The sequence below is a fragment of the Pithys albifrons genome, chromosome 21 (genome assembly GCF_047495875.1).
Source record: "Pithys albifrons albifrons isolate INPA30051 chromosome 21, PitAlb_v1, whole genome shotgun sequence".
Taxonomy (NCBI): Eukaryota; Metazoa; Chordata; class Aves; order Passeriformes; family Thamnophilidae; genus Pithys; species Pithys albifrons.
The window spans coordinates 10119840-10147500 of NC_092478.1; the positions used below are offsets into that span (position 1 = coordinate 10119840).

The window sequence follows — 27661 nt, forward strand, 5'->3', positions numbered from 1 at the left end:
TGGAATTCTGCAAACATAATAGACAAGGGACTCAGCTTAAGAAAAGATTTCATCTATCAACTAACAAGCAGCTGGGGTCATGAAGGAGGGTATTCTTTATACTTCAGAGAACAAGCTAAAAGTCTTTAAAATGTGCAGGGAAACACTGGCTGGAATGTTCTCCCTGTGTAAGGGGCTGAGGCTTCCAGAAGGGTTTTCATTGCTCCTGACAGGCTGACAGGACTGTGGAGCACAGGAGTTTAGCAGTGTGGGCAGGTTAAATCACACCAGGCAGGAGACAGGATTGCAGTGGGAATTGAAACCTTTACTCTTGTCCACTTCCAGCTCCAGCCTGTTCCTCTCTCTGCTTCCCATTGCTTCAGGTTTTGAACAGAAAAGCTTCATTTTAAAGTGGATGTTATACAGGGGGTGCCTTGGTTCAAGGATTTACTGTTTACTCACAAAACACCCTTAACACACTTCTAAACTGTGACTTGGCTCCTGCTCATCTATTAATTTTCTATGTATTTTTCTATGTATTCTCTGCATTTTTCTTTAATGTATTTACCTGGTATGGCAAATACTGTGGTAAACAGATTATACATGGAGCAATATGGTTCTGGGAAGTTTTGACTTAGCCTTAGTGAAATTTATACACAGAAAATAGTCTTATGAATAAGAATGAACTTCCAGAAAAATGTGCTGTTTGCCTGTGAAAAAGAGCAGAGTAAAGAGCATTTTCAACTTCAGTCCTTCATTCCTATTGGAAAAAACCATAACAATGGCTCAGCTCAGCCTATTTTCATGGATTCACAGAGCACACCCTGATTTTTCCACCTGTCCCAGAAGCCCAAAGGGAGCAGTCCCTGTAACACCAGTGTATAAAGAAATCCCTAAAGAAACACTGCTGGACCACCACTGCATTGGGGAGGCCACACCTTGAGTGTTGTGTTCAGTTCTGGGCCCCTCAGTTCAGAAAGGATATTGAGGTGCTGGAGCAGGGCCAGAGAAGAGCAACGAGGCTGGAGAAGGGACTGGAGGTGGCTCTGAGTGTCCTCTGAAACACCTCCAGGGACAGAGAATCCACCATGTCTTGATCCAACCCCACTGGGATCACCAGCCCAGGGCACAGAGTGCCCTGGGCTGGTGATCCCAGTGGGGTTGGATCAAGGGTTGGACTTGGTGATCTCAGAGGTCTCTTCCAACTCAACTGAGAAGAGCAACAAGGCTGGAGAAGGGACTGGAGCACAAGTGCTGTGGGGAGAGGCTGAGGGAGCTGGGGGTGTTCAGCCTGGAGAAGAGGAGGCTCAGAGGTGACCTCAGCACTGTCTGGAACTGCCTGAAGGGAAGTTGTGGCCAGGTGGGGGTTGGTCTCTTCTCCCAGGCACTCAGCAATAGGACAAGGGGGCACGATGGGCTCAAGCTCTGCCAGGGGAAATTGAAGTTGGAGATCAGGTAGAAATTCTTTGCAGAGAGAGTGCTCAGGGATTGGAATGGGCTGCCCAGAGAGGGGGTGGATTCACCATCCCTGGAGGTTTTTAAACACAGATTGGCCGTGGCACTGAGTGCCATGATCTGGTAAAGGGACTGGAGTTGGACCAAGGGTTGGACTCGATGATCTTGGAGGTCTTTTCCAATCCAATCCATTCTATGATTCTATGTGTCCCTGGGGCACTGTGGCCATTCTGAGCTTTGAAGCACAAGTTGGAACTAAAGGGTCTCCAAGTTCCTTCCAGTCCATTCTATTTTCCTTAGTGGCTGTAAGGAAGGGTGGCCCTTATTCCCCATGGATTTTTGGGTGTTATTTAAGACCAATACTAATTAATGCTAAATTACAATCACATTTATACTGAATTACATGCAGTATCTGCATTAGTAGCCAGTGAGTCCACTCTGATTAATGCTGCCCCAGGAAGAACAGGGAGGTGTAATGATTTGCTACAGCAGCTAACTGAGAGCTCTTTAGTCAGGATTCCCATTAACAAAAACAAGCATTAAATTACTTAAAGACAATCATTAATTTAAATAAGTATTTTGTAACCGTACGTATAAATCAAGCACAGGAAAGGAATTTAGGAAGTGCCACAGTTGCCACATATCTAAAACCCCAGGAATGTACAGTGCAAAGAAGTCATCTCTCCTTTTCCTGCCCCAAGATCCCCAGAAATCACACCCTGAGTCAAGAATCTCAGGTCCAGGCATCCCTCACACCAGAAAAAATGTGTAACAACACTGTGGATTTCAAGGGGTGAATCCTAAATGGCACCAATCTGAGTGAGGTCTGCCAGACCCCTGTGCAGGACATGGGCACTGCCCTGCCAGCCCAGCAGCAAACCTGACAGTCCCCACAGAGCAGTCCCCAACTTCTGGTTTGGAAACACTTGCTGAGGGTGACAGCAAGTAGCATCAGAGGATCCTCAAAGATCTCTGGAACAGTGGACACTACTGGTCTTCAAATGCCCCTCACACAGCCTGTTCCACTGGCACTCCAGGGCAGTGATGCCCCACAGACCCTCTGCAGGCTCTGAGGGCCCTGGTCCCAAAGCAACACCCAAATCACCATTAGGAGCCACTAAACTGGAAAATGAAGCAAAACTCTGAATGCTGCATGGGATGTGGGAGATTTGAGTTTCCTACATCTGCCACTGACTTGAATGATATTTATGGAGCAAGATGACCTTTAATGTCCCTTCCAACCCAAACCACCCTGTAATTCTATGATTTTATTTCTTTGTATTTAATTCCCCCTTCAATTCACACAATGAGATGTATTAACATCAAAATATTGGGAGTAAGGATGGTTGCCCTGTCTGTCTGCACTGTGCAGAGCTCCAGAGGAATTCAGGGTGGAAGGGCTTTCCAAGAGCTGCTGTAAGAAACAACAATACAAAAGTAGTAGAACATCCCTTGGATTTCAGGCTTCTGTTGTTGAGTGTCTCTTGACTTGAACCTTATGTTTATACTGAAGTGGAGCCACAAAGACCATGTAAGGAGTAAGGTCAGAGCTGCTGTTACTCTTGGACCAGGCAAGAGAAACAAAAGCACTGTAGGGATCCCACAGAAGTCTGATGGAGCTTCTCTTCCACTGCATTTTGGATGACACATGACAAGTACAAACACTGATCTACCACCAGCATGTTTGTATTTTCCTGGGAGTACATATTGAAAACTCCAGCCCTGACTGACCATCCTGGCAGTGCCTCTAAAGCTGTTCACACTGACACATCAGCAGAGTGACCCTGGTGGTGCAACCAAGAGCAGGGCTGGGGTACTTCTGCCTCTTCAGCTCCCTGCAGTGGAGGGACTGGAGGTGCTTACAGAGTATTAGCCAAGGCTCTTCCTTCCTGTGAACAGGTAAACTGAAAATCAGGCAGCCTTAGCAGCCTGAGGTGATGTAAGAGCCCTCAGGTGCTGCAGCCATGAGGTTTTCTGTCCCAGAGACCATCACAGAGGGAGGGAGGGCCACACTCTCATGTGCTGCTGCCCTGAGCTCCTATCAGTGCCTGAGGGAAATGAATTATTGAGAGTTTAAATACTTTGTGCTTGCCAGCAACAAAGCAAGGCACAGGATGGAAGAGAAACACATTAACTGGGCAGGCTGAATGTTCCCAGTGCTCCCCACCTTGAAGGGACTTGTGTGTCCCCAGTGACACCTGAGTGGGGCTGAGCCTGTCCTGTCCCAAATCTTACTCCTCTGCTCTGAACTGACCCCTCTCCTCCCCTCCTGTACAAAACCAAACCAACCCAACTCTGGAAATGGCTTAACAACAAAACCCCCCAAAGTCCTGGTGGCTCATCAAAATGCCGACACAAACTACATTTTCCAAATGAAGTTACTTGTAAACATTTGGCACGTACAGTTCACAATTAACTTCTCCATCCTCCTTCCCAGTCTCTGGCTGAGAATTTGTGCTCAGTGGGCAACCCTGAGCCAATAAAGCAGCCACCAATCACCCCCCTGAACCAAACTCTATCACCCATTTGTTGGCAGAAGTTCAGTTTGAAAATGTTTCATGTCTTACCCATCCCAGAACAGCCCCTTTCTCTGAAGCTACTATAGACCATCACCCATCCTTCAGTTTGTCCAGGATTTGCTACCTCTTTCTCTATAAATTCATCACTTGCCCATTCACAGCCATGCATTAACCATGTGATTTTTCCCTGAAAGTAAGGAATTTGATATGATACATAAGTCACCATAAACTCTACAGGATTAAGTAAGTTATTGCATCTTACAGGACAACTGGTTTCTACAAATGATACCCTGGAAAATGACATTATAGCTCAGTGATTTGGTTCAATCTGATTGCTACAGTTAATGTAATAATGTAACTCAATTAGGATGCTTTTGTTATGAATGAACAACCTTGTTTAATATTGTCTGCCTGGCCAGAGTCAGCTGAAATGGGATGTTGAGGCAGCCTGTGAAGCCCAGAAATTCAGCAGTGCATTTTCAGAGGAGATATCAGCATGAATTAGAAACCCAAGCAATTCTTGAAGACAGAAAGGTCTTTTTGGTGCATCCTACTACAGGAAAATGACAAAGCAGGCTCCTTTGTAATGCCTGCACAAGGATCCAGGCTTTTCTTAGAGGTCAGATGGAGTCAGATGGCTTGATGGAGTCAGTGCACACAATTTGACTTTTCTTTCCAATGCAAATCTTGCCACCTTAAGCCAGTTCTTCCATGTTCTCAGCTCCCCCAGTGCAGACCAGTAAGCAGATGGTGGTGTCTCTGGGAGAACCTGGCCAGCTGACAGCTCAACTGGTTCTGACCTTTCCCTGTTTCCATGTGTGATGTCCTTCCAAGGTGCTTCCAGCACATCCATGGAGTTTCCACCAACACACGAGCGAAGGTGAGGCACCTCTTCACTGTGAGCATTGGCAGCATCCTCCCTGTTTGCACCTCTGCCTTGCTGAAGCCACCACTCCTTGACCCTCCAAACATCTCTACCTGCACCAAGCCTGGAGGCTTCTCCTGCCAGCAGAGAAACCAGGGGGCTGCTGTGGGTGACAGAGCCAGGCACAGGCAGAGCCTGTGGGAGAGGGTGGTCTCTTGGTGGTGATCCTGTGAGGGAAGAGGCAGGAAGAGGTGATGCCAAACCTGCTCTGGATTAACAGGAAGATGAAAGTCCAGAAAGATCCTCACTCTGCTGTCCTGTAGGCCCAACCCTAATTCAAACCATGTGTTATTCTCATCACTTGTACCCTGTGTGGGGAATTTCTGGAATCCAAGACACACAGTAGCTGTTATAGCACATTCAGGTCCACAATGCCCTGAGTAGTGCTGAGCCAGATGGAGAGCACTGTGCAGAAACCTAACACAGTCCTTGCTGGAACCCTCAGTTCATAGGTGCACGTATTTAATTTCCTGTCTCCTTGTTTTCAGCCTGTCCTTGGATATGTTTGTGAGAAACTTGAGATGGTTACATGTGTTGTGGCCTCCAAGACTCTTAAAAACATGAAATAATTACCATAACTTCCTTCTATATATTTTTTCCTTCTCTTTCTAAAGAAACCTCTAAAGAAATGTCTCACCTTCTCAGTTCTCAAGCCTAAGTCTCTCTGTTTTCAAGGAAAAGTGAGAACAGACATTCAGGAATGGGGAGCATGCCTCATACATGATTATAAACCTGATTTGTTATGAAAAACAGATGTTACTCAATAGCATAAAGTGTATATGGATATTATACTTGCATAACACATAGTCCTTAAAGAAACACTTTGTATAACCTGGATATGTTTGGACATGGCCAATCTCCAAGAGCCACAGACCGAATTTCTGTCTGTCTCCACGCACACAGACCATCCATGCACACTCATTAATAGCTGCTCCCAAACACACCTACAAAGCTTTTATCCAACCCACAGTGGCTCCAGAGGTCTGGCACTCACAGCAACTGGGCCAGCAGGTTTGTGGACACAGACTTCCTGTCAGGATATCTCCTCTTACCTTTGTGTGGAAGGTTTGCAAAATAACAGACACAACTTCCAGGCTTAGAGTCTCAGCTCAAACACCCTCCATTAACTTTAAAATTCCCGTCATGCAGGATAACTTTTTCCTGGATTTCAGGATAGAGCATGTGGGCACAAGCACCGTGTGCACACACAGACACACACCTACATCCTCACTGACTTGAAATCACAACTTTTTACCTGCAAGATCAGAAATCCACACTGTGATTTTCCTCACTCTGCACCAGTGGCACCTGAGAGTGAAATCTTGCCTGGCATCCCCACGTACAACCTTCACAGAGCCACTTTGATAAAAGTTTTGCTACACACAAAAAAAGAGATGTAACACTATAAAGTGAACAAGCAAAACTATCTATCACTTGGAATGTCTTTCTTACTGTGATCTAAGCTGCTGGGAAGGCTTTAGGAATTTGCATGTTATCCTTAGAGATGTCTGAAACTGTCTCTTCTGTTTCTTGTACAGCACTGAGCACATCACCAGCTTTAGTCTTTAATCTCTTCTTCCTCTCTCCTCCTCTGCTGAGAATCAAATCCTACAGTCTGGGCACAGATAAAACTCTTGGGCCTAGTAAAGTTTGACTCTAAGTTTTGCAGTTAAGATTGGAATATTTTCTGCCAGGAATTGTTTACCAAAACAAAATCAAATCAGTATCACATCCTGAAACTCAGCCCTGGATCACAGAAATGTACAGGTTTGGGTAGGCAGGGACTTTAAATATCATGTCATGCCACCCCCTGCCATGGGCAGAGACACCTTCCATTATCCAGGTTGCTGCAAGCCCTGTCCTGCCTGGCCTTGGACACTTCAGAAAAAGCAGAGTGCACGTTGGATGGCAGGATTTAACAGGGAAATGACTCAGGGACACTTTGGGGGAGTTGGAACTGGATGGTCTTCAAGGTCCCTTCCAACACAAAGCATTCCAAGATTCTATGAATCCAGAGAAGCCCATGAACTGCTCAGCCCCATAACTTCCCTCACCTCCCTGTTAATACAAATGCAATTAAACACTTTAAAAGACAAAACAAAAAAGTTAAACAAACAAACACAAGGGTTTTTTCCTTCTTCCTCCATCTGCTAATTCACAAAACAAGAGAATGAGGACAGAGAACAACTTGGAGCATTTCAAACACACACAATCCCTGCTTAGCTTGCAGAAATACTCTCTGTAATTATGTACCTTTTGCCTGAAATTATTATAGATATTAGTGCTGCTGTGGGGAGGAGAGCTTGTGGGCAGCACAGACCTGTGTTGTAGGTATTTATAAATCCACCAGGAGGCTGCAATAAAAATATCATGGAATATATATTATACTTTTTCAAGAAGCATTTAAACCCACTACTATATTCAATTTAATCTCTCCCCCAAGTTTCCTCACACACTTCTCTGTATAGCTACACCTCTAATTCTGAATGTCAATCTATATAGGCAGACCAGGCAAATAATGTACACCTGTATAAACAGGTATGTTCAACAAAAGCCATGTGTAAGTTTTTCATGGTAGGCATGTGTGTAATGGTTTGTCCCATGGCTTCCTCAGTAACCATTGTATCTAAGGAAGTTACAAGTATTCCACACGTGTCTTCCACGTAGCAGTGGGGGAGTGGTTTTGGTTCTTGCTTCCCTTCCTTGGCTGAGGAGCTGGAGGGAGGTGGTGGAGGTCTGGTTCCTCCAGTCCCTGGTGTTTCTCCTGTCCTGGGTGAAATTGTTTCAGTCTTGTTCCCCTTCCTTGAGGTTTTTAATTGTGTTTGTTTTGATTCATTCGGTTTCTTTAGGTTGGGTTGGTGTCTTCCCTATTTCCTAGCTAATCAATCCCCTTTTCTCCCTTCCCCTCTCCCCTGGGAGGTGGGATCCTGTGTATTGTGTATACAGTGTGGTTTGTAAATGTTAGTAAATATAATTTATTCTTTTTATTCAGTTCAGTTTCTTTAGAGTGCGTTTCTCTTCAGTTTTTTTTTCCCCTTTCCTTTGCTGGGAAGGTTCTGGGAGGGGGAAGGGGGGGGCCAGTCCAGGGTTGGCAACAGCTGGGCCAAACCTGTGACAATGTGCATACATGAAAACAATGCTGCAAAATCATACACGTGTAGATGTGCCATAGCTGCTATTCTGAGATGCTGTATGAGAATAGTAATGGCCTATATAAAAATAACCAAATTTCAAATGCTGGCTCCAGCTGTGTGCTGCCACAGGTGTAGGGACAGCTCTGCATCTCAGCACAGAGCAGAAACCAGAGTGCAACAGGAGCACCCACTTCCAGCACCAGCACTGGGAGCATTTGCATGTTCCATATTGGTTGTGCACGGTGGTCTGAGGCCGTTACACATTTAATGTCTATCATTCCACAGTCCTGGATGCTTTTGTCATCAATTCTCATTTTCATACAATGATTTTATTTTTCTCTCTGCAGCCTGCAAATGACACTTTTCAAGCCCTGATGGCTGAGCAGCATCTTAAGAAGCGCCAGTGTCAGAAGTTCCAAGGCGCTGGGCACCCTCGGAGGAGCGCAGGGGCATCTGTGCCAACCTCCCCTCCCCGTGCTCCACTTCTTGCTTGTTTACTCAAGTGCCAGAAGCTGGGCTGGAGCCCTGGGGACAGCAAAACCTGTTTGGGCCATTGACATTGAGTATCCTTGGCGCAGGAAGTCAGGACCTCGGAGGTATCCATCACTGCGGCTGCCTGAAGGCACGCTGGAGCCAAGCAACTTGCCTGGGAAGCCAGTAAAATTTTAATGCACTCTGTAGTGTGGTCATGTCATACTCAGTTATGGCAAATAATCCCAGATGCCTGCAGAGGTAAAATGGAGCTGTAATGTGCTTGCCTCCTAACCCGAGCTGACAGCAATGATGTACGACTACCATTAGCGGAAAATATCACTTCAACTAACCCATGATCCAGCTCCGCTAAGGGTCACATTATCCAGGAGGAACAAATTACACTCCCAAAGTAAATACAAATTTCCTACACAAAATGGGTACAAGAAAAAAAAAAAAGAAAGGGGAGAGGGGTGGGGGGAGGGAGAGAAGGCAGGGGGAGGAGATCATTACCTATGACAACGTGGAGCAGAGCGACAGAGATGACAAAGGACAGGACAAACGGGGCCCCCGAGCTCGTCCCACGCCTGTGAGCAACGTGTCCCTCCCTCGCTGCCAACCACAGCAGCTCTTACAGCAAACAGGCTCAGCCCCCATTTTATTGCCACTCTGGCTGTGGGGACCCTCCATGTGGCACAGCAAATGAATAAAAAGGAGCCTTATCTTTCCTCCTAATGGGCCTTAAACAGTAAGAAATACTTCCCGATTGCCTGAGCCTCACTGGCACAGAAAGTCTGGGGGATCTTTCACCCTCAGGACAAGTTTAAGGTGCTGCATTTTCCAGAGTTAAAAAGACAACACTTGGACAAATACACAGTATAAATCACCCTGATGGGAAACATCCTGGCTTTGCAGACATAGTTTGAGGAATAACACTGAGAAACGACCTCTCTAATCCCATCCTTAGCCAAAATAAATCCGTGCCAAGCAGTAGGAAAGCAGCATCCCATGACCTGAAGGAATGGATTGCAGTGGGGGTCTCAGCCACTGTTTCCCCATGTTTGCTGAACATGGTGCTTGGTACCCACCATCCAAGGAGCTTTTTCAAGTATCCAAGTACCTCAGGACTTTGCAATCCCATGGAAGCTCCTTCCCAGTGGTTTCCCAAGGCCCCATCCTTTCTGCTCCCAGGCTGGGACAGCCAGGGAAGGTCTCACACCACCCAAAGCCACACACTAAGTTCTCAGGCTCTGGTACTAGACTGGAGGTGATGCACTTTGCACTTTGAAGTTTTCCTCTAAAAATCACCCCCATCCTCCTATACCTGCCCCAATAGTTGAGTGTGAAGAACAGGATGAAAAACCCCCCACAACTGTGATGACATGCCCTTCTTTCAACAGCTCAATAAATGTTGAGAGTTCCCTTTATGACTAAAATTTTCAGACTAGGTAAATTATAATTTATTATTTATACTCCAGCAGTGCATAACCACCAAACTGAAACCCTGGTTGAGTTTTAAACAGCAAGAGAAGAACAGATATTGCTGTATTACTGTATGGCCAGTGGTGGCTCCCAGCTGTCGTTCTGCTGCAGCACTGGCACCATCCAGGGTGGCATTTTCCCCTTGAAGTGCTACCCAAACTCTTCCTTCTCTTCCTCCCAGGGGTGAGGAAAAAATATCCCTAGTACAATTTTGTTTCCATGCATCCTACTAAAAAGTCCTGAACTGAGGCACTTGCCCACATGAGAGTGGATTGCACCAGCCTATAAACATAGTCCTCTGTAATGTCTAAGATGGCATAAAGCAATTTCATCACCATTTAATCCAATTGTGCTAAAACCTTTACAGAATAAACAGAACACAGCCCTGTGCAAAGGAGCTGCTTAATTTGGTCTTCTGTTTTCCAGCACAGTTTGTGGTGGGGTTGCTCTGGGTCCCCTCTGCTGCCCAGGAAAGGACAATTTGCTGTATCCTGCACATATTTTGGAGGGATGGGAACACAGAGCAGTCTCACCCCATGGGCCAGCCCAGCTAAACGTGATGGTCTGTGTTTCCAGCACAGACACAACCAGGCAGGACACTCCAGATCTGCAGGGTAGGAGGAAATGGCTCCTGAAGGTCACAACCAACAAACTATGCATTTATTCTGTGGTACTGAAAGGTTTCAAGTAGGCCCTCCCCAAACTGCCTTAAGAACAGATATAGCAGAGCATTTTCTATTACCTAAACAAGCTGAGTTTGTAGGGCTGAAAATTGTGGTGTTTTTTTTTTAATATAGCCAGAAAGACATTGGAAAACAACTACACACAAACACACATAAATATATAAAGACTTGGATGTGTGGATATTTAACCACCAAACACTGAAACACAGCCTATGTGATAAACTGGGTGACACACCTGCCAAAATACTACTCCAAAGTGTCTCTCCAAAGTCCATACACGAAATAACTGTCCACAAGCACTGCAGGGACATGGAGAGGGTGCAGGTGGGAAGCTTTGGACTGTGTATACACACACACAAAGAGCCATCCCTTTTACCTGGGCATGGCAGAGTGATTTATGGTATTTTCCATGCCCTAAGCTTTGGTTCACAGCTGGTTTATAGGAAGCAAATACATCAGTCCTATGGTTAAAAATAATCTGATTCAAGAAGTATCATTCTTCAGCTCTCACAGTGCTTTCAATGGAACAATATTTTTCTCTTCAAAGAAGAACATTTTCTTTCAAAGAAAAAAGTAATGAAGCCTCACATGTTCCCACCAGCACGGGCTTCTTGGCAAGCACAACCCTTCCCAGAGTGGAGCAGCTTTGTTATTCTTCCCCTCTGACCATTTGCCAGCACTTTGGGTTTGGACAAGGTCTGTCCTCCCTTTCCATCCTCCACCAAGTCCACCCAAAGCAGAGCCAGTTCCAGCAAAACACTGGGCAGTGCTGGGGCTGCAGCCAGACACTGCTGGGCCCTGGAGGACCATGTTTTGATGGTCATAAACTGAGTGGGTACTGCTAAGGCATACACAGAATTAAGTCCTCAACTGCAGTAATTTTTTAAGCTGTTCACCCTATCAAAGTTGGACTCAACTCCAGCACGGAGCAGGTCTCTCCTCTTCAGTCAGGACTCAGTAACAGCTCTGGGGGCACTGCAAACCCTGGATAATTGGAGCATGTTCCTAGGAAGTGAAAAATCACTGAAGTGCCTCAGATTGAGCCTTTAATTTTAAAATCAGTCTAATTAAAGAGAGTGGTGAGAGGAAATGGTAGAGATGAAGAATAAAACAGGACCTTGTTCCTTACCTCATCTTTAGCACTTGACTTCCTTATCAAAGCACTTTGTATTTCTTTTCCAAACAAGACTTCCTTTGATTTCCAGAAGAGGAACTATGTGTTTGCACTTACATTTTTAATATTTTATTAATTACCATGGGTATAATTTTAAAGATTGTACCGAGATATCAAAAGATAATACAGTTGCACTTAAATTTGTCAGCTGTGCAATAGCTTGCCCTAATTTTAGATTATCAGCTCTGGAGACCTGCTCAAAGAGTAAGACTGACAGACTTTTTAATGGGGAAAATCGGAGTTCCCCTGGGATCCATACTTTTTTCTGATTCAGTGAGAAATCCCAGTGGCATTTGCTGAAAGGATCCCAGGATGGAAAATGACATCTCTCTAAGAATTAGTGCCTCTCACTCTGATGCAAGTCTTCCAAGTACACCCTCCCTCCACAGACACACCTGCTACCTCTGCAGGCTTTTTAGCAACAGGAGAGCAAAATTCCTGCTGTGAGTGCTCCAGTCCAGTCCTGTGTGTCAAACTGAAGGAGCAGAAATCTATATAAATAGACAAATCATCCCCCCAAAACATGTCATTTCAAATTGAGATGCTGACACAGCCTTAGCTCCAGCACTGCTGTATCATTTTTTCAATTAAATACCCTTGTTTCTTCCTCCCAAGAAACCTCTGGAGAGATGTCTCATTTGAGGGCAGACACAGTCAGAGAGTGGCTCTGTCTGTGGGCTCCCAATTAGAGTCTCATGAAGGAGGATTGGAGGGAGGGAAAGCCATCACCCAGCAGAGCCATGGGAGGCACAGCCATCACCCAGCACAACCATGGGAGGCACAGCCATCACCCAGCACAGCCATGGGAGGCACAGCCATCACCCAGCACAACCATGGGAGGCACAGCCATCACCCAGCACAGCCATGGGAGGCACAGCCATGGGAGGCACAGTGATCACCCAGCAGAGCCATGGGAGGCACAGCCATCACCCAGCACAACCATGGGAGGCACAGCCATGGGAGGCACAGCCATGGGAGGCACAGCCTCACCCAGCAGAGCCATGGGAGGCCCAGCCATGGGAGGCACAACCATGGGAGGCACAGCCATGGGAGGCACAACCATGGGAGGCACAGCCATCACCCAGCACAACCATCACCCAGCACAGCCATGGGAGGCACAACCATGGGAGGCACAGCCATCACCCAGCACAGCCATGGGAGGCACAGCCATCACCCAGCACAACCATCACCCAGCACAGCCATGGGAGGCACAACCATGGGAGGCACAGCCATCACCCAGCACAACCATCACCCAGCACAGCCATGGGAGGCACAGCCATGGGAGGCACAGCCATCACCCAGCACAGCCATGGGAGGCACAACCATCACCCAGCACAACCATGGGTGGCACAGCCATGGGAGGCACAACCATGGGAGGCACAACCATCACCCAGCACAGCCATGGGAGGCACAGCCATGGGAGGCACAACCATGGGAAGCACAGCCATGGGAGGCACAACCATGGGAGGGACAGCCTCACCCAGCAGAGCCATGGGAGGCACAGCCATGGGAGGCACAGCCATGGGAGGCACAACCATCATCCAGCACAGCCATGGGAGGCACAGCCATCACCCAGCACAGCCATGGGAGGCACAACCATCACCCAGCACAGCCATGGGAGGCACAACCATCACCCAGCACAGCCATGGGAGGCACAGCCATGGGAGCCCCAGCCATCACCCAGCACAAATCAGGTATCAACTGTGATTTACAGCCACAGAGAAACATATTCAAGTGGGGAAGAAGGTAATATTAGCAGCATGGGAGACACTGCCTTTCCTGCTCTGCCACCACTCCCTGTCCATCTGCTCCTCAGCCTCCTGCACTCACCTGCTGTGCAGTGGCCCATCCAGTCATGCTTGAGCCGACTTATCTTTCAGCCCCTCGATCTGTCACACACCTTTCATCAGACTGAGCTGCCATTTTTCATTCAGAGGCACTGGCTTGTCTTTCTGGATGCCAGGTCTTATTTATTCTAGTAGAAATGTGTACCTCTCATGCATCACTTCTACCTCTCCTGGATCTCATGTGAAGGAGCAGTGTGGGTTTACCCTCAAAAATCCTAAAAGAAGCAAAATTGCTCCCACTGCATTTTCTGAAGAGCAAGTACAGAACTGCTCTGCATCAATACACCCTCTATTCTGTATACCACAGGGTAGCAAATCTGCAAGAGTTGGTCCCAAAGAAAAGCAGATCTCCTCTTCCCAGGAACATTCCAGGCTCCACAACCCTCAGAATACACTGAGTGAGGTCTGACTAAGAGCAATCTAACAACTCTCTATTAGAACAGCTCCAAAGCTGGAGGCCAATACCTTCATCATGATAGAAGACATTTGGGTCAAGGATCTTCAAACTTCTACTCCTGCTGAGCACCCTCAGCTCCCCTGGTCACTAATGCAAACTGGGCATCCTGGGCACTACCTATGAAACAATCAACCTCTTGCACAGAGATCTGGCACCCTCATTTCTCCCAAGGCACTGTGCTTGGAGGAATTCTTCATCCTAAAAATGTTATTTCATTTCAAGCAGGAATTCCAAAAATCTTCTGGGTCCTATTGAAAGAGATCTAAAAGATCCTGCCTGTCTGAAGAGAAGAAGTTTCTGCTTGTCAGTTAAACAAAGGAATAAGGCACAGCCTCCTTTATGGTGTGTACTTTACCTGTCATCCACCAGCCCATTATCACGTCACGGCAGAGTGCACTTTCCTACAGGTCACTTTGTTTAAAATGACATGGATAATGCACATGTCAGCGAGCTGCCAGTCCCCACCGTCCTTCAGAGATAAGACCACGCCGTGCGCCTGTTCTTATCGGGGACAAGCCTTGCTCTATCATCTCAGGCAGGCAGAACATGATTTCTCCAGAGAGCACTTTTTTCATTTCCTGATTTTAAGAAAATCAAATAAGCACCATTTGTCTTCATCTGAATATGCTTGACCTGCTCAAATGATGATGTCTCGCATTTTATAACAGGCTACATATGCTGAATTCAAATTAACAGCAGAACGAGGCCTTTAGATCTTTGCCTGGGCTGCCAGCACAGCCTGAATAAATATGCCAGGATGAGCTGTCTCTGCTAGGACTGGGCCTGAGCTACACAGCCCAGAGCTGGGGCTGGGATCTGAAAAGCACTAAATTATTAGGGATGTTTGGATCTGCACTTAATCTCATTTCATTAGGGGGAAGACAAAATAGAGATGGCAGAGATGAAATGCACATCTGGATTGTAAATCCTGCCCACACAAGAGATTCTGTGTGAGGTACAACCCTGAGCCTCTCCTTGTTGTGTTGTGCAAACTGTTCTGAACCAGCAGCCCCCAAAGCTGCCTCTCTGCCTTTGCACACAGCAGTGCTGCAGGAGAAAAATTCAGTGAACCAGGCAGGGCTTCAGCTCCAGAGCTGCAGCAGAGACAGGAAATTACACTTTTAGTTCTGGGTGCCATAAACAGAGAAGCTGAAATTCAGTTTATCATCTTCCACTGCATAAGGAACATCCTGAAAATGAATAATCACTTCACAGGATGGAATGTAATGGTAATGCATTAAAAATTCATATCGAAAAATGCAGGTTAATATTCTGTGCAAAAACCCAACAAAACCTCCCCTTTCTGTTGTCACACTGATTAACTCCAGTGATTAGTTCCCTTATGCAAGGAAAATCACTGCAGTTCAAAGCAAACAGTGGTTCTTTAACATAGTTAGCAAATTATTAAGAAACATGAGTTAAAAAACCCTCTGCTTGGGAAACCACTGGAAAAGCTGAAGGGCAAAGCTTTGGGGGCTATAGCCAGAATGGTCTGAGAATTTCCTTGGCTTCCTGCTACACAAACCCTGTAGAAAACTGATTAAATTCATGGAAGGTGAGTTTTGTATTCATTGTTTCCTTGTAGATTTTCCAACATATTTGTACTTGTGTGTTGGATGAGCTGCACACCAGCATGGCCATCTCTCCTCTTCGTTTCTTGCCTTGGAGCTGGTTAACAGAACCACTCATGAAACTCTGCACAATTCAGTGTTATTACAGGAACAATATTTTCTGATGTTATTTTACCTTCCCCCAACTTCCATCCCCCAATTTATCTGGTGAAAAAGGAGGCAAAAGTCACTCCATTATCAAAACATCCCTTCAGGCTCAACATACAAATAAAAATCACCAAATCCAACCTGGAAATAAAGAAATTAGACCAGTTTTTTCTGTAGTGATTATTTCAGTTTTGACAAAGAAAGAAGGTAAGTCTGTTCACAATATAAAATGATGGATAAAAATATGCATCAGTGTGGATAGCAGTTCTTCATTACAATAAACAGCATTAGAAACCATTGCCTGACTGTTTCAGCATTACATTCCTCCCTTTTCCCACTTAGAAACCCAAAATTAGGGAGCTAATTCGTAGTGAGTTGTGTCACTTGACTTAATGTACAGTTTCCAAATGTTGTTTCTAAAAAACTATATATATAAAGACATCCTTCCTAACACTTGAGTTTGAATTTGGAGACCTTTGCCTGCAGAGAAGCAAAACAGGCACTAACAGTGGTTAAATAAGTGTTAAGAAGTGCAAATGTGAGGGTTACAAACAGCTTCAGTTGCTGTTACAACTTCCAAGGGGAAATGTAGCCACGGAAAGGGCTGGTAGTGAGACTGGTGTTCATAAACAAGCCACACAAACTGTGCCATCAATATGCTTGAAGATGAATTGTGCAGCCTCCAAAATATTCATTAGAATTCTCTTTCCTTGGAGGTCTATTCCAAAATTATATTAAAGAAAGTATTTTTTTGTGTGTGTAAAGATGCTTTAGATGAGTCCAAAAAGAAACACTGAGTAAGTAACAGATTAAGAGGAATAAGGGAATCCAACAAACCCAACAAATTAATTTTGCTCCCATACTGATTTTGTTTCTTACCTTTTCTTCTTGATCACTGTCGCTGTCACACTGAAATACAAAGAGAAAAAACAGAGGTAAGAGAAAAAAAAACAAACCAAGAAATATTTCTGTGAACAAGAGGGCTGGTAATTCATAAATGTTGGGCATCACCTCTGGCACCTTCAGGACCAAGTTACTGTCTGGGAGGGAACTGCCCCCCAGTGCTGCTGAGGAGGATACATTGGTATGTTTGAATCAGGAAAACTCTGCCCTGCAAACCCCCCAAGCCTTTCCTTGGCAGAGCCCTCTGCCAGCTCATGGGCTCATGGGCTCAGGGGCTGAGGTACCTTTGCACTCCAGAGCTGGAGCAGGGAGAGGACAAACAGCCTCAGAGGGCTGGTTGCTTTTGTGCTGATGGACAGTACTCCCCACACTGCCAATCCATGGGATCCACAGGCTCTTCAGGCATGGCCATGGCTCAGGGAGGAGCACTGCAAGGCTGCCCCTTTCCTGCAGCTCATGGAAGGTTCACCCTCTGGCTTTGCTTAAGGCTGCTGGACCAAAGAAATCAGAGCTCACAGGGGAAGCAGGAACACTCCACATTCACTGGTTCCCTGAGGTTCCCTGTGAGCAGCTCAGGTCCCACAGCAAACATGAGCCTATAAAATGGTAACATATTTATCAGCTGCCTTTGCTCAATTTTGAATAACTTTTACTGTTGTAGAAACAGAGCAGGACCAGATCACTCCAGATCCCTTGGAGATAAGCATCAGAACCCCCAAACATTTCCATTTGTTGGAAGGACAAAAGCTGTGCTGGAAACAAGACTCAAAGAACCACAAAACTCACAGGTTTGATCCATCCCACCAAGTTCTGGTCACTACCCTCCTTCTGAGGGTTTGGTTAATTTAAATCTGCAATTTGAGGTTCTAGAGGACTGAATAGTCTGTACCACTCAAGGAGGAACTCACAGCTCTGCAGATCTCATGGCAAATGTTTCAAGGAATGCACAAGGAGCCCCAGGACCAGCTGACTGTGTTGGGTTGTTCCAACCCTCAGTTAAGCCCTGTATGTATTTATATCATGTTTAATTCATATCTGAGTATTTTCAGAAGACAACCAAATTGCTTTGAAATTAATTATATTTTGTGAATTCCAAAGGTTAACTACACAGTGGGATGTGAATAGACAGAGCCAAATACACCCCTAAATACATGTACTTGATTTGCTCAAATCAACTCGTCTTCTGTATGTTGTTTAATTATAACTTTTCTGTTTCACTTGCTTTTTTCCTCATCTTCATCAGGACAGGGGGTGAAAAGGTGCCTTCCCCACACCACTGAGCTACATGCTAATAAATTACAGTTACAAATTATTTCTAGCTATTTTTCAACTAATTCTAAATGAAGCAAAGATTAGACAAAATTACAATCTCCTTGCAGCTAATTCCAAATGGAAATGGAAGTGAAATTTATTTAATAGCTGAGGTTATTTACATAGCACTAGTGACACCTGAATACTCTGGTAACAAACAAATGAGAGGGAACGTGAAGATATGGGACAATTTTAGCTTGAATTTTGAAAACCTCACACAATGTTCCAATGAATGAAGAGACATTTCTAGAGCAGTATGGCTTTGATAGGAAGTCCTCCTACCTTATCCCATAAATATTGTGCATTTTGACTTAAGCATGAGTGCCTGTCCAAGCTTTTGGTCTGAGGATGAGCAAGGCCCTACATTTACATAAAATCAAACACGCCCATGGATTTTCATCCATGAAAATCACAGCATAAAATCATAGAATCTCTTGAGTTGGAAGAGACTCAGAAGGGTCATTGAGTCCAGGTCCTGGCAATGCACAGGACACTCCAGGAATCACCAAGCATGTCACACAGATTTTTCATTTACTATCTCTGCTTTACAGCTGTTGGAAAAATCCAGCTTTTGTGCTCTGACACTTTCTTCCCATGGATGGTCAGAGTCAGGACGTCCTTCACCAGGAGCTCTCTGGTCAGGATCCATTACCATGTATGACACATCTTTGGTGTTTCACAGAATCACAGACTGTGCTGGGTTGGAAGGATCACTGAGTCCAGCCCTTGGCCCTGCACAGGACCATTCCCCAGAGTTTCAAACCAGGGGGCTCAGGAGCAATCCCTCCTTTTGTTTGTGTCTCTGCCCACCCTCCAGGCAAACTCCAAGTCCTGACTGTAATACTTGAATGCAAAAGGAAAAAGAAAAGGGGCAAAAAGTGAATCTTTAAACAGGCAAGGATGATTCCCTTTTAGCTGCAGGATTCATGTGCCCCAGCCGTTCCCACAGCTCTGCAGCCTCTCCATTCCCCCATTCCCTGCCTGCTTTAGGAATCTCTCCTCTGCTATAGCTTTTCCCGACTCATAAGCTTGGAAAAGCTCAGGGTTTTGTGTTCTCTGCAGCGTGGCTGTACCTGGGGAGCAGAGTGTTTGCCAGCACTGCCATCTGAATTTGCCCACAGACCCTCCCAGATGTGAGTGAACCCGCAGAGAGCGGCATCGGTGGGAGCTGTTCCATCAAAGGTTAAACCTCCTGCCTTCCACAGTCCAGTTCTAATTTCAAGGTCTGCTTAATTCCACATCAAATAATTACTGCTGTACCCAGAAGCACCTTGTCTCCAGAGCTAAGCATATGGCGAAGGACTGAGACCTACTGGTGCCCATTATGGAAGCAGCACGGATGCCAAGGCGATTAAAATGCCCCGGCTCCCGTCCCAGCCGTGCCCAGTGACTGACAGCTCCGGGGTTTGCCCACTCTCCGTGGCTGCCAGAGCAGCCTCTGCTGCACAGAGCCCACATGGCACTCGGAGACAACACTGCCATTCCTGGTATTAAATTCCCACACTGACCCGAGGACTTTGCTGTGAGCTCAGCAGGAGTGCACCATCCAATTTACAGCTCCAGCCTCCAGAGCCCTCCGTGCCAGCCTCTGGCAGAGACGAATGATGGTCAAAGCCCTCCAGTTCATAAATTATGCAAAGGCAATAAATGCACTCAGCAAACAGCTCTGCCCAGCCTGGCTCGGTGGACACGGCAGCAGCTCCGGGCACCGGGCAGTGATTGCCCTCATCCACAGGGGCTGGGCACAAGGGAAGGACCTGCTGTCCAGCAGCACTCTCCTGGTCCAACTGGAGCATTTTATGGACAAGCTTGATGGAAGGGAAAAAGGAGCGAGAGGGGAAAGGGCTCTAGGCAGTGCACTGGGGTTGTATTTATGTGCAGCACCTACCCATGTTTGTGTGCAGGATGGTCCCTGCATGGGCATGCTCTGCACATCCACAAATCAGACAATTTATGTGCAGGGGTAATGCCAAACAGGGAGAAGAAAGATGTTTTACTACTCAGGCTGAAAACAGGATTGGAGCCACTGTATGTCCTTCCCAGGCCTGGAGTCAGGCACTGGCACACACAGCCCCAGTGCCCCTGCTCTGATGTGCTCAGTTACAGTTTTGGATGCATGTTCTCCCCAGAAGTGCTGAAGCAAAAGGTGTTTCCATCTCCTTCTGCCCATGGCTGGGGAACACATTCTGGAAACCAGAGCTGACAACTGTGAAGTTGATTATTCAGAATTACTGGTCAATTTGAAGAGTCGAGTCTGTGCTGCTCGCTCAATTCCTCAAGTCCTCCAGCATTTCTCTACCTCCCAGGGCCACAGGAAGCAGTAAAATGATTTAAGTGCTTTGTGGTTCTCAGAGCACCAGACTGTTTTGGAATGGAAGTGATGGAAATACTTTGTACTGGCCTTCTGCTTTGGGCTGAGTTTCAGTCTTCCGTGTCTATTAAAAAAGCTCATTTTTTGGTGCTCTCCCATGCCCTGTGTGGAAACCACAGCTCTGTGCACAGGCTGCCTCGGAATGTTCTGCAAATAACTGGGAACCCAAAATATCATTTGGAGATAGCATGACCTGATTTTTGGATAAGTGCCACTCGCTCCACTAGAAGCTGCAAGTGATAATGTGACAAATCAGGACAAGGAGGCTGCAGACACATTTTACACCTGAGCAAACAGAGGCTCCTTGCTCTGATTCTCAGGCTCAAGGCACTTACTGTCTCCACACTGAGCACAAGTTGTGCCTGATTACAGGCACTCCAGGTCAGGCTGGAGAAGAGCCCAGAGCCAAATTTCCAAATTTGGCCCCCATTGCCCAGTCCAGCCCCAGCTGAGGCCAAGGCAGAGGAGCAGAACTGTGGGCACACACAGCCCCATGGATGGCCAAGCTCTCAAACATGCATGGCCCAAAATACTGTGAGATTTTTCAAATCAAAGCCTGACAGGCTCCTCAGTGATTCTACAAAATGGCTAATTTATGTTTTTCAAAGTCCTGTATTGGCCTGAAGGGGCTCAATGGTTTTCCCAAAGGACCTACAGCACTACCAACCAAATTGAAAGCAAGGGACAATTAACACTTGCTCAAAATTAGCTCCACAGATCAAAATCTTACAGGACATATGGAAACATTGAGGTTGATCTCAATTGCTACATAATCAGGGGTAAAAACAAGACCAGACTGAGTGACCTGCATGAAGTGGCCATAGTTGTCACTTAAACTGTTCCAATCCCTTTGATAACCAAAGTGCACAGGTCACCACATCACTGGACACACATTGCCAAGTGTTCAAGCTTCCTCTGAGTATTTCTGCATCTTCCTGCTCAAGAAATGCTAATCACAGTCAATGACCCCAAGAAATTGCATTTTCATGTGTGTGCTGCGGACAAAATTCAAATATTTATTGCTAAAATCAATCCCAGGTGAGGAGAGGACATACAAACTCAAAAGATCTTTCCAGTAACAAAACAGAAACTCTTCTTTCTGCCCCAGCTTGAGCTTCCTGAGCCCCTGTGTCAGTCAGAGCTGTGGCAGCAGCACATGCAGGGTCTGCACACATGGAACTGCAGTGGGAATGGAAACACAACTTTCCAATTCCCATTCCAGGTATAGCTGCTGCTGAGCTTTGTAGAAGAAAAGTAAAACTGAAGCTCAGGCTAAAGATCAGCTGCACCTCCCAAGTCCCCTGCCCTGGCTGGAGAAAGTTAAAATGCACAGCACAGCTCCCACTGCACCCCCAGAATGAGCCTGATCCCAAGGCCACCTTTCAAAAATCAGCCACCCCATGTGGCTGCAGCTCTAATTTGAGCCCATTTTAATAACTTGAGAGAGTCTGGTCCAAATCAAGCTGAGTAAAGGTCTGTGCCACCTCACCAGCTCATTCAGGCTGAAGCAACACCATGGATTTCTGTGCACTTTGCTGATTGAACACATTCTTGTGCAAAAAGTGGCAATCATTGAATATCTCCTGTACAATGACATTGAGGAGGGCATTGTTCTCTATTCTGCTCAATGGACTTTGCTGGAACAGCTATTTCATACCTTGGAGCCATTTATCATTGCCACCAAAGGAGTCAGAGCTGCTGCAACGCCAGTGCTGAACAAAGTGATTCTCCTCATCTGTCTGCTGAAAAGAAAGCTGAAGAAAATGAGGGAAAACCCAGACCTCAGCCATGCTCACACTGACATTTACAATGTTCTTGTCCATCTCTCCACCAATGACAAACTGACAGCCCTGGAAAGGGCAAAGATGGTATTTTAGCTATACAATTAGACCTTTGCTTCCAAGAAAAAAGGAGAAAAAAACCACCTCCTAGATGAAAGGAGACACAGACAGGAAATAAATGGGCAATTTTCTAATTGATGAAATGGAGACAGGCAGAGTCACAAAGGAACTAAGAGCAAGAATTCCACTTTTTTCCTTCCTCTCTGTGACTTTGCCTGCAAGTAGCATTCAGCATGGAGCTCCTTGCCAAGGAATCTTATATATAGCATCTCACAAATTGGTTAACATCACAGTCTGCTTAGCAATTCCTCACCATTATCTGCTGTGATTCACTGTAAGGAATGACTCTGAAACAGAGATGGTCTGAGAAGTTTAAGGTCTGCTTTCTCAAAAGCTAAAATTACAGATTATTCACCAAAAAGTCCCATTTTACACAAATTACCTTAGTCTGGACAAAAGATTGCAATGTTGACCTTTAATCTGAATTCCATTTTATCCAAACCACTTCAGATGAAATGTATCAGCCTTGGACATCTGAAGTTTTCTTGGCCCCTTACAAGAAAAATATTCAGAACTTAGAACCACTTTCAGTTCTAACTCTTTAATTCCTCACTCTCAGGACTTTTATGATTGTTTTACATAGTAAAATGACACAATTAGTGGCTCCTTTTAGTTCTACCATCAACAAAACAATGGTTTGAGAGGAAAGAATTATGAGTTTTAAAAAGAAAACTCTGGATTGCATTGCTCTCCATGACAAAGATGAATGACCTTGTATTTCTATAGGATGTTTATGTCCTGGGGAACTGGTGGAAGGCACACACATTCCTGGTGGACCACAGGGAGCTTGTTTGTAAAGCAAAGGAGCATTTTCCTCCATAAAGACACCTAAACACAAGTCCTGTTCTGAGGTTTGGTTTTGTTGTGTCAACCCCTGTATTTCCAGGGATGTCACCTGAAGGGGAAGGCTGGTACATGTATGGCAATGGGAGGGACTGGGGGGGCTTGTGGGCACAGCTGGGGAGGCAGCAGGAACACAGGACCTGTCTGAGGGCTGTCAGGGACAGAGCTGTCACCTCGTGTCCTGCCTGGCTGCCCAGGCTCTGTGTCACCCCAGGGACATGTGCCACTGCCATCCTCAGGCACATCCAGGCACAGCCCTGAGGAAGGCTGGAGAGAAACCAGCCCTGAAACACATTTCCTTCACTCCCTGGAACCTCAGCAGGGACTGAAGTTCTTGGCAAAGTGCAACTTCTTTCCCCAGTTACCACTCCCAGAGGCTTCCTTGGTGCCATCACTCAGTGACCCCACACCTGCTGAAGGCCCCACCCCAAAGAACAGGAGGATGCTCCCACCAGTGGCAGTGGAGGACAAGCTGTGCCTTCCAGATGTGGCACTGGAAAAGCAATGATGCTCAGCATCCTCAGAAAGTGCCTGCAGGAAGTCAAGCACTAGTCCCACCAGACCAGCTGGGCACCAGGCACCTGCAGGTCACACCTCCCCTCAAATCTTGATTTTACAGTCAGTCTCTTTTGCAATAGGAGGATGAAGTCCCTGCCTCAGCTCCTCAATGCATCACATTAAAAAATGCCTCTGTGCCTCTGGCTCTGGGACTGGAAATGCACTTTTGCTGCCTCCTTACCTGCCTGGCTGCCTGTAGGCAACGTGTGGTGTGTCATGTTATTTTTACCATCCTCCCAACTGATGGCAATTTCCAATGTGTAATGTCATTTTCAGCATCCTCTTGACTCACGAGTACTTTGTCAGGGTTCAAAAAACAAATAATGCTAAATAATAATAAAAATGTGCATTTATATTGCTGGACTAATTCAATAGTAAAGACTTAAACTAATCTGTGGTTAGTGAAGTCAGTGCCTAACACTGCACTAGTGGGTGTTACCTGTCTAAGAAAAGATTCTTATTTTTCAGAACTGCTCTTAGCTCATGCGTTCTGTTTGGAATTTGAGTCTTCCAGGTACTTACAGGCTAATGAAATAAAATATCTTGATGGACAAGAAGCAAAGCATGTTACGGGTTAAAATAATACAAGAATCTATTTTTTCCACTGTGTTGTGATCCATAAAAATCACCCTGAGCCTTTCCTCTTTCTTCTCTGCCTGTGAAGCCAATTGCTTTGATTGCAGTGATATGAGCTTGCTGAAATGACTTGCCCTTGCTTGTGAAGCAAATGGAACATGCTAATAGAACTTATCGCATTACCGGATGCAAAAGTGCCATAGCTCATTACTTTAAGATAAAAGGATATCATTGCAGACGGGAAGCAGAATTGACTTTCTGAGGCCCGACTTGATGATGATTTAATCAACTGCTCTCTTTCACTTCTCATCTCTGCGCCTGTCGGTTCCCAGGTGCTGTTAAATGAGACACTCCGAAAGTGAGCGCAGGCAGAGAAATTGCTGTCATTACTTCTCAAGAAAGGAGGTATGCAAATTCTCGACAGAAAGATTGCGTTCATAATGGGCCTGGTAAAATACAAGGATCATGCTTGACAGGTGAGGGCAAGTCATTTGTACGTCCTTAAAGTGAAGCAACCATCCTCATTTAGAAATTGTGCTCGATGAGAGGAGCTGCCGGTGAAGCCCAGGCGATGGTTGGGAGCAGCGAGCACGGCATGGAGGGCTCTGCCTTCACCAGGTGCCGGGAGTGTCCTCACCATGGCTGGTCCCAACTGCCAGATGGCCACAGCTCAACCTCAGCATCTCGCAGAGACTCCTCTTAATGCTTTGCTTACTGTCAGTGTTGCATTCACAGGCTGTGGTCTGAGAGTTTCTTGCTTTCTTCATAGAAATTACGACAAAAAGCCCCAACAACTAAGTGAGGGTTGAGTTAACTTTGAAAACAGAATCGAGAGGTTGGAGCAACAACTTATTTTCCTCTGCATGTATTCCACGCCTTGCACAGTGCAGAGCTTACTGTTCACACAGCCAAGTAAAAAGAATAATCCATAAAAAGGGTTGTGGCAGGGAGCAAAGAGGATGAAAAGATGCTTCTCCAGGGTCCAGAAGGAACCTGGGGTCCTGTGTGACTGCACCATGAGAGGAAAGGGTAAAAAGGGATCAGCTGGATGCTCTACTGACATGATGGAGACGTTCTGATACTCCAAAATTCAAAGTTAAAAAAGCACAATAATTGAGATGATGAATTATGTGCAGACTAAAAACACTCTAAAGATCTTGGATGGCTATTGAGCTGTTTGGATCATTTTAAATGGGGAAATGAGAACTACCACGCTTTTATTGGTGTCAATCAGGTTTTCCATCAGAGATTGATAGTCAGCCACAGCAAACAGGATCCTCTGGGACACTCTGTGCAATGGATACAGTAGTTTGTCATAAAATGTTGACATTCTGTCTCAGATAACAGCATAGGACTTAAATAGAATTAATGTCATGAATATTTAGAACTAAACAAGAAACAGCTGGAAAATACTGCCACAAAGGAAGCTTGGATACAACAGGAAAGGCTTTACATAAGAACAGCCTCTGTGTTAGTTCCACAGATAGGTGCAGTTTAAGAATTTAAAATGTTTTTTTTTTCTCAAGATACAGAGTTCACTGCTCCTGTGTTTGTTTCTGAAACACAACTATCAGATATGTTTTTTGCCCTTTTCCCTGTGTGTCAAGTCCTTAACTCTCCATATCCACCTAACCAGGAGTGATCCAGCAACACTCCTTGGATCTGACTCACCTCTCACCAGAAATACTCCATTGTAGGTTGAAAAGCAAGATGATGGAGGAAAGATGGCTCAGGGCTGGGGCTCAGGAGATCCACCTCTGTCACTGCCTATCAGGATCACCTCAGGCAAGTCACCAAGTTTCTGCTTCTGTCAACCCCCTACTTTTCATCTCTTTGGGCTATTAAATGGTACATTCCTTAGGATTGGTTCCTTTCACTAGATGTGTTTGAAAAGTGGGCATTTTTCTTGCAGAATCTTAATAAATAAAAGAAGTAAAGAAGAAATAAAAAGCAGTAAGACTTGGATCAGGCCCTAGACACACCATGCCTATTTTCAGTAGAGATCTCATCTTTGAACAGCTCAAGTGCATGACCTATGGAAAATTATTTCAACTGAAAATTATTTTTATTTTCTCTTACAGCACCGTGCACAGAGCAGCAGCAACACATCAATAACATGGCACAGGGGTTGTTCTCTCTTGCAGGCTGCAGCAGCTCTGAGCACAACATGGCTACTGAAACCCACACAAAGAGAGAGTCAATTGATTTGTAAGATAAAATGGATGGAGAAATAGTATCGGAAACAAAACATAAGTAACAAAGAGTCATCTTTTCTCTTCTTTCCCTGACAAGAACTCTTTAGCTTTCTAGTTCTGGTGTCTTCACATTAGCCTAAACAAGTTAAACTGAATTGTATAAATAATAATGATAATAATAATTCCCCAAACAACCCAAAACAATCGATCCTCAGGGATAAGACCTTAACAGCTGAGCTATAAACCTCTGAACATTGGATTTTAATGGATACTAAAACCCCCTTAACTAAGCCCTATAAATATAACCTGAAACAAAATGATTTGTGTTCTAAGCTGTTTGCAAACTCCCATAAATGTTTCTCATTGTCATAATGCCAGAAAAATAGCTCAGGCTGTGTACTCAGCCCTGCAAACTGGCTCCTGTGCTGTGGATTCATGCTCTTCTTCACTCTCTGCTTTATAATTCATCACTTGCATGCTTGCAATTTATTATTGTTATTACTATTACTGTTGTTATTATTATTTCTTAATTTCTTAATTTATTTATTTATTGCTGCCTTTATAATTTTTGTACAATTGATAAATTGTCTGTGCTAGACCTGGGGGAAGAGGATTACTCTAAATGTAGAGCAAGTAAATATAAATCGTGAAGACAATGGCACAATTTGACCTGCCTGGCTCAAATTTCCTTTTTGACATAATTTGGAATCTGTGATCTTTTATTAGGAAATGAATGAGGCTTTTTCGTATTGGTTTTGTTGTTTGTGTTTTTTCCCCCAGAATACTGGAATTATAATAAGTGAATTTAAAACAGGAGTTACATTTCTCTATTTAGAGCTAGGAATGATATCCCTGATTCATCAGTTAAACTCAGCCATTTGTAATTCAAGGAGTGGCTGACACAAAGTAAGACTCTTGGCAGCTGCCTGGTTAAACAGAGGAGCTGTGGCTGCCCCATCCCTGGCAGTGCCCAAGGCCAGGTTGGACAGGGCTTGGAGCAACCTGGGACAATGGAAGGTGTCCCTGCCCATGGCAGGGGGTGGAACTGGATGGGCTTTAAGGTCCATCCAAACCCTCCTGGAGCTCTGGCAGCCTTGGGGCTGTGCCCACTGCCCTGGGGAGCCTGGGCAGTGCCCACCACCCTCTGGGGGAAGAGCCT

At 45.5% G+C, this 27661-nt stretch overlaps 1 protein-coding gene across 1 annotated transcript in view; it reads right to left on the reverse strand.

Annotated features, from left to right (window-relative positions):
- The window catches only part of AUTS2 (activator of transcription and developmental regulator AUTS2), a 573438-nt gene that overhangs the window by 255117 nt on the left and 290660 nt on the right, over positions 1-27661 (reverse strand). Inside the window, exon 4 of the mRNA XM_071575035.1 lies at positions 16724-16753. Coding sequence (XP_071431136.1) covers positions 16724-16753 — 30 coding nt within the window. The remainder of the gene's footprint in view (positions 1-16723; positions 16754-27661) is intronic.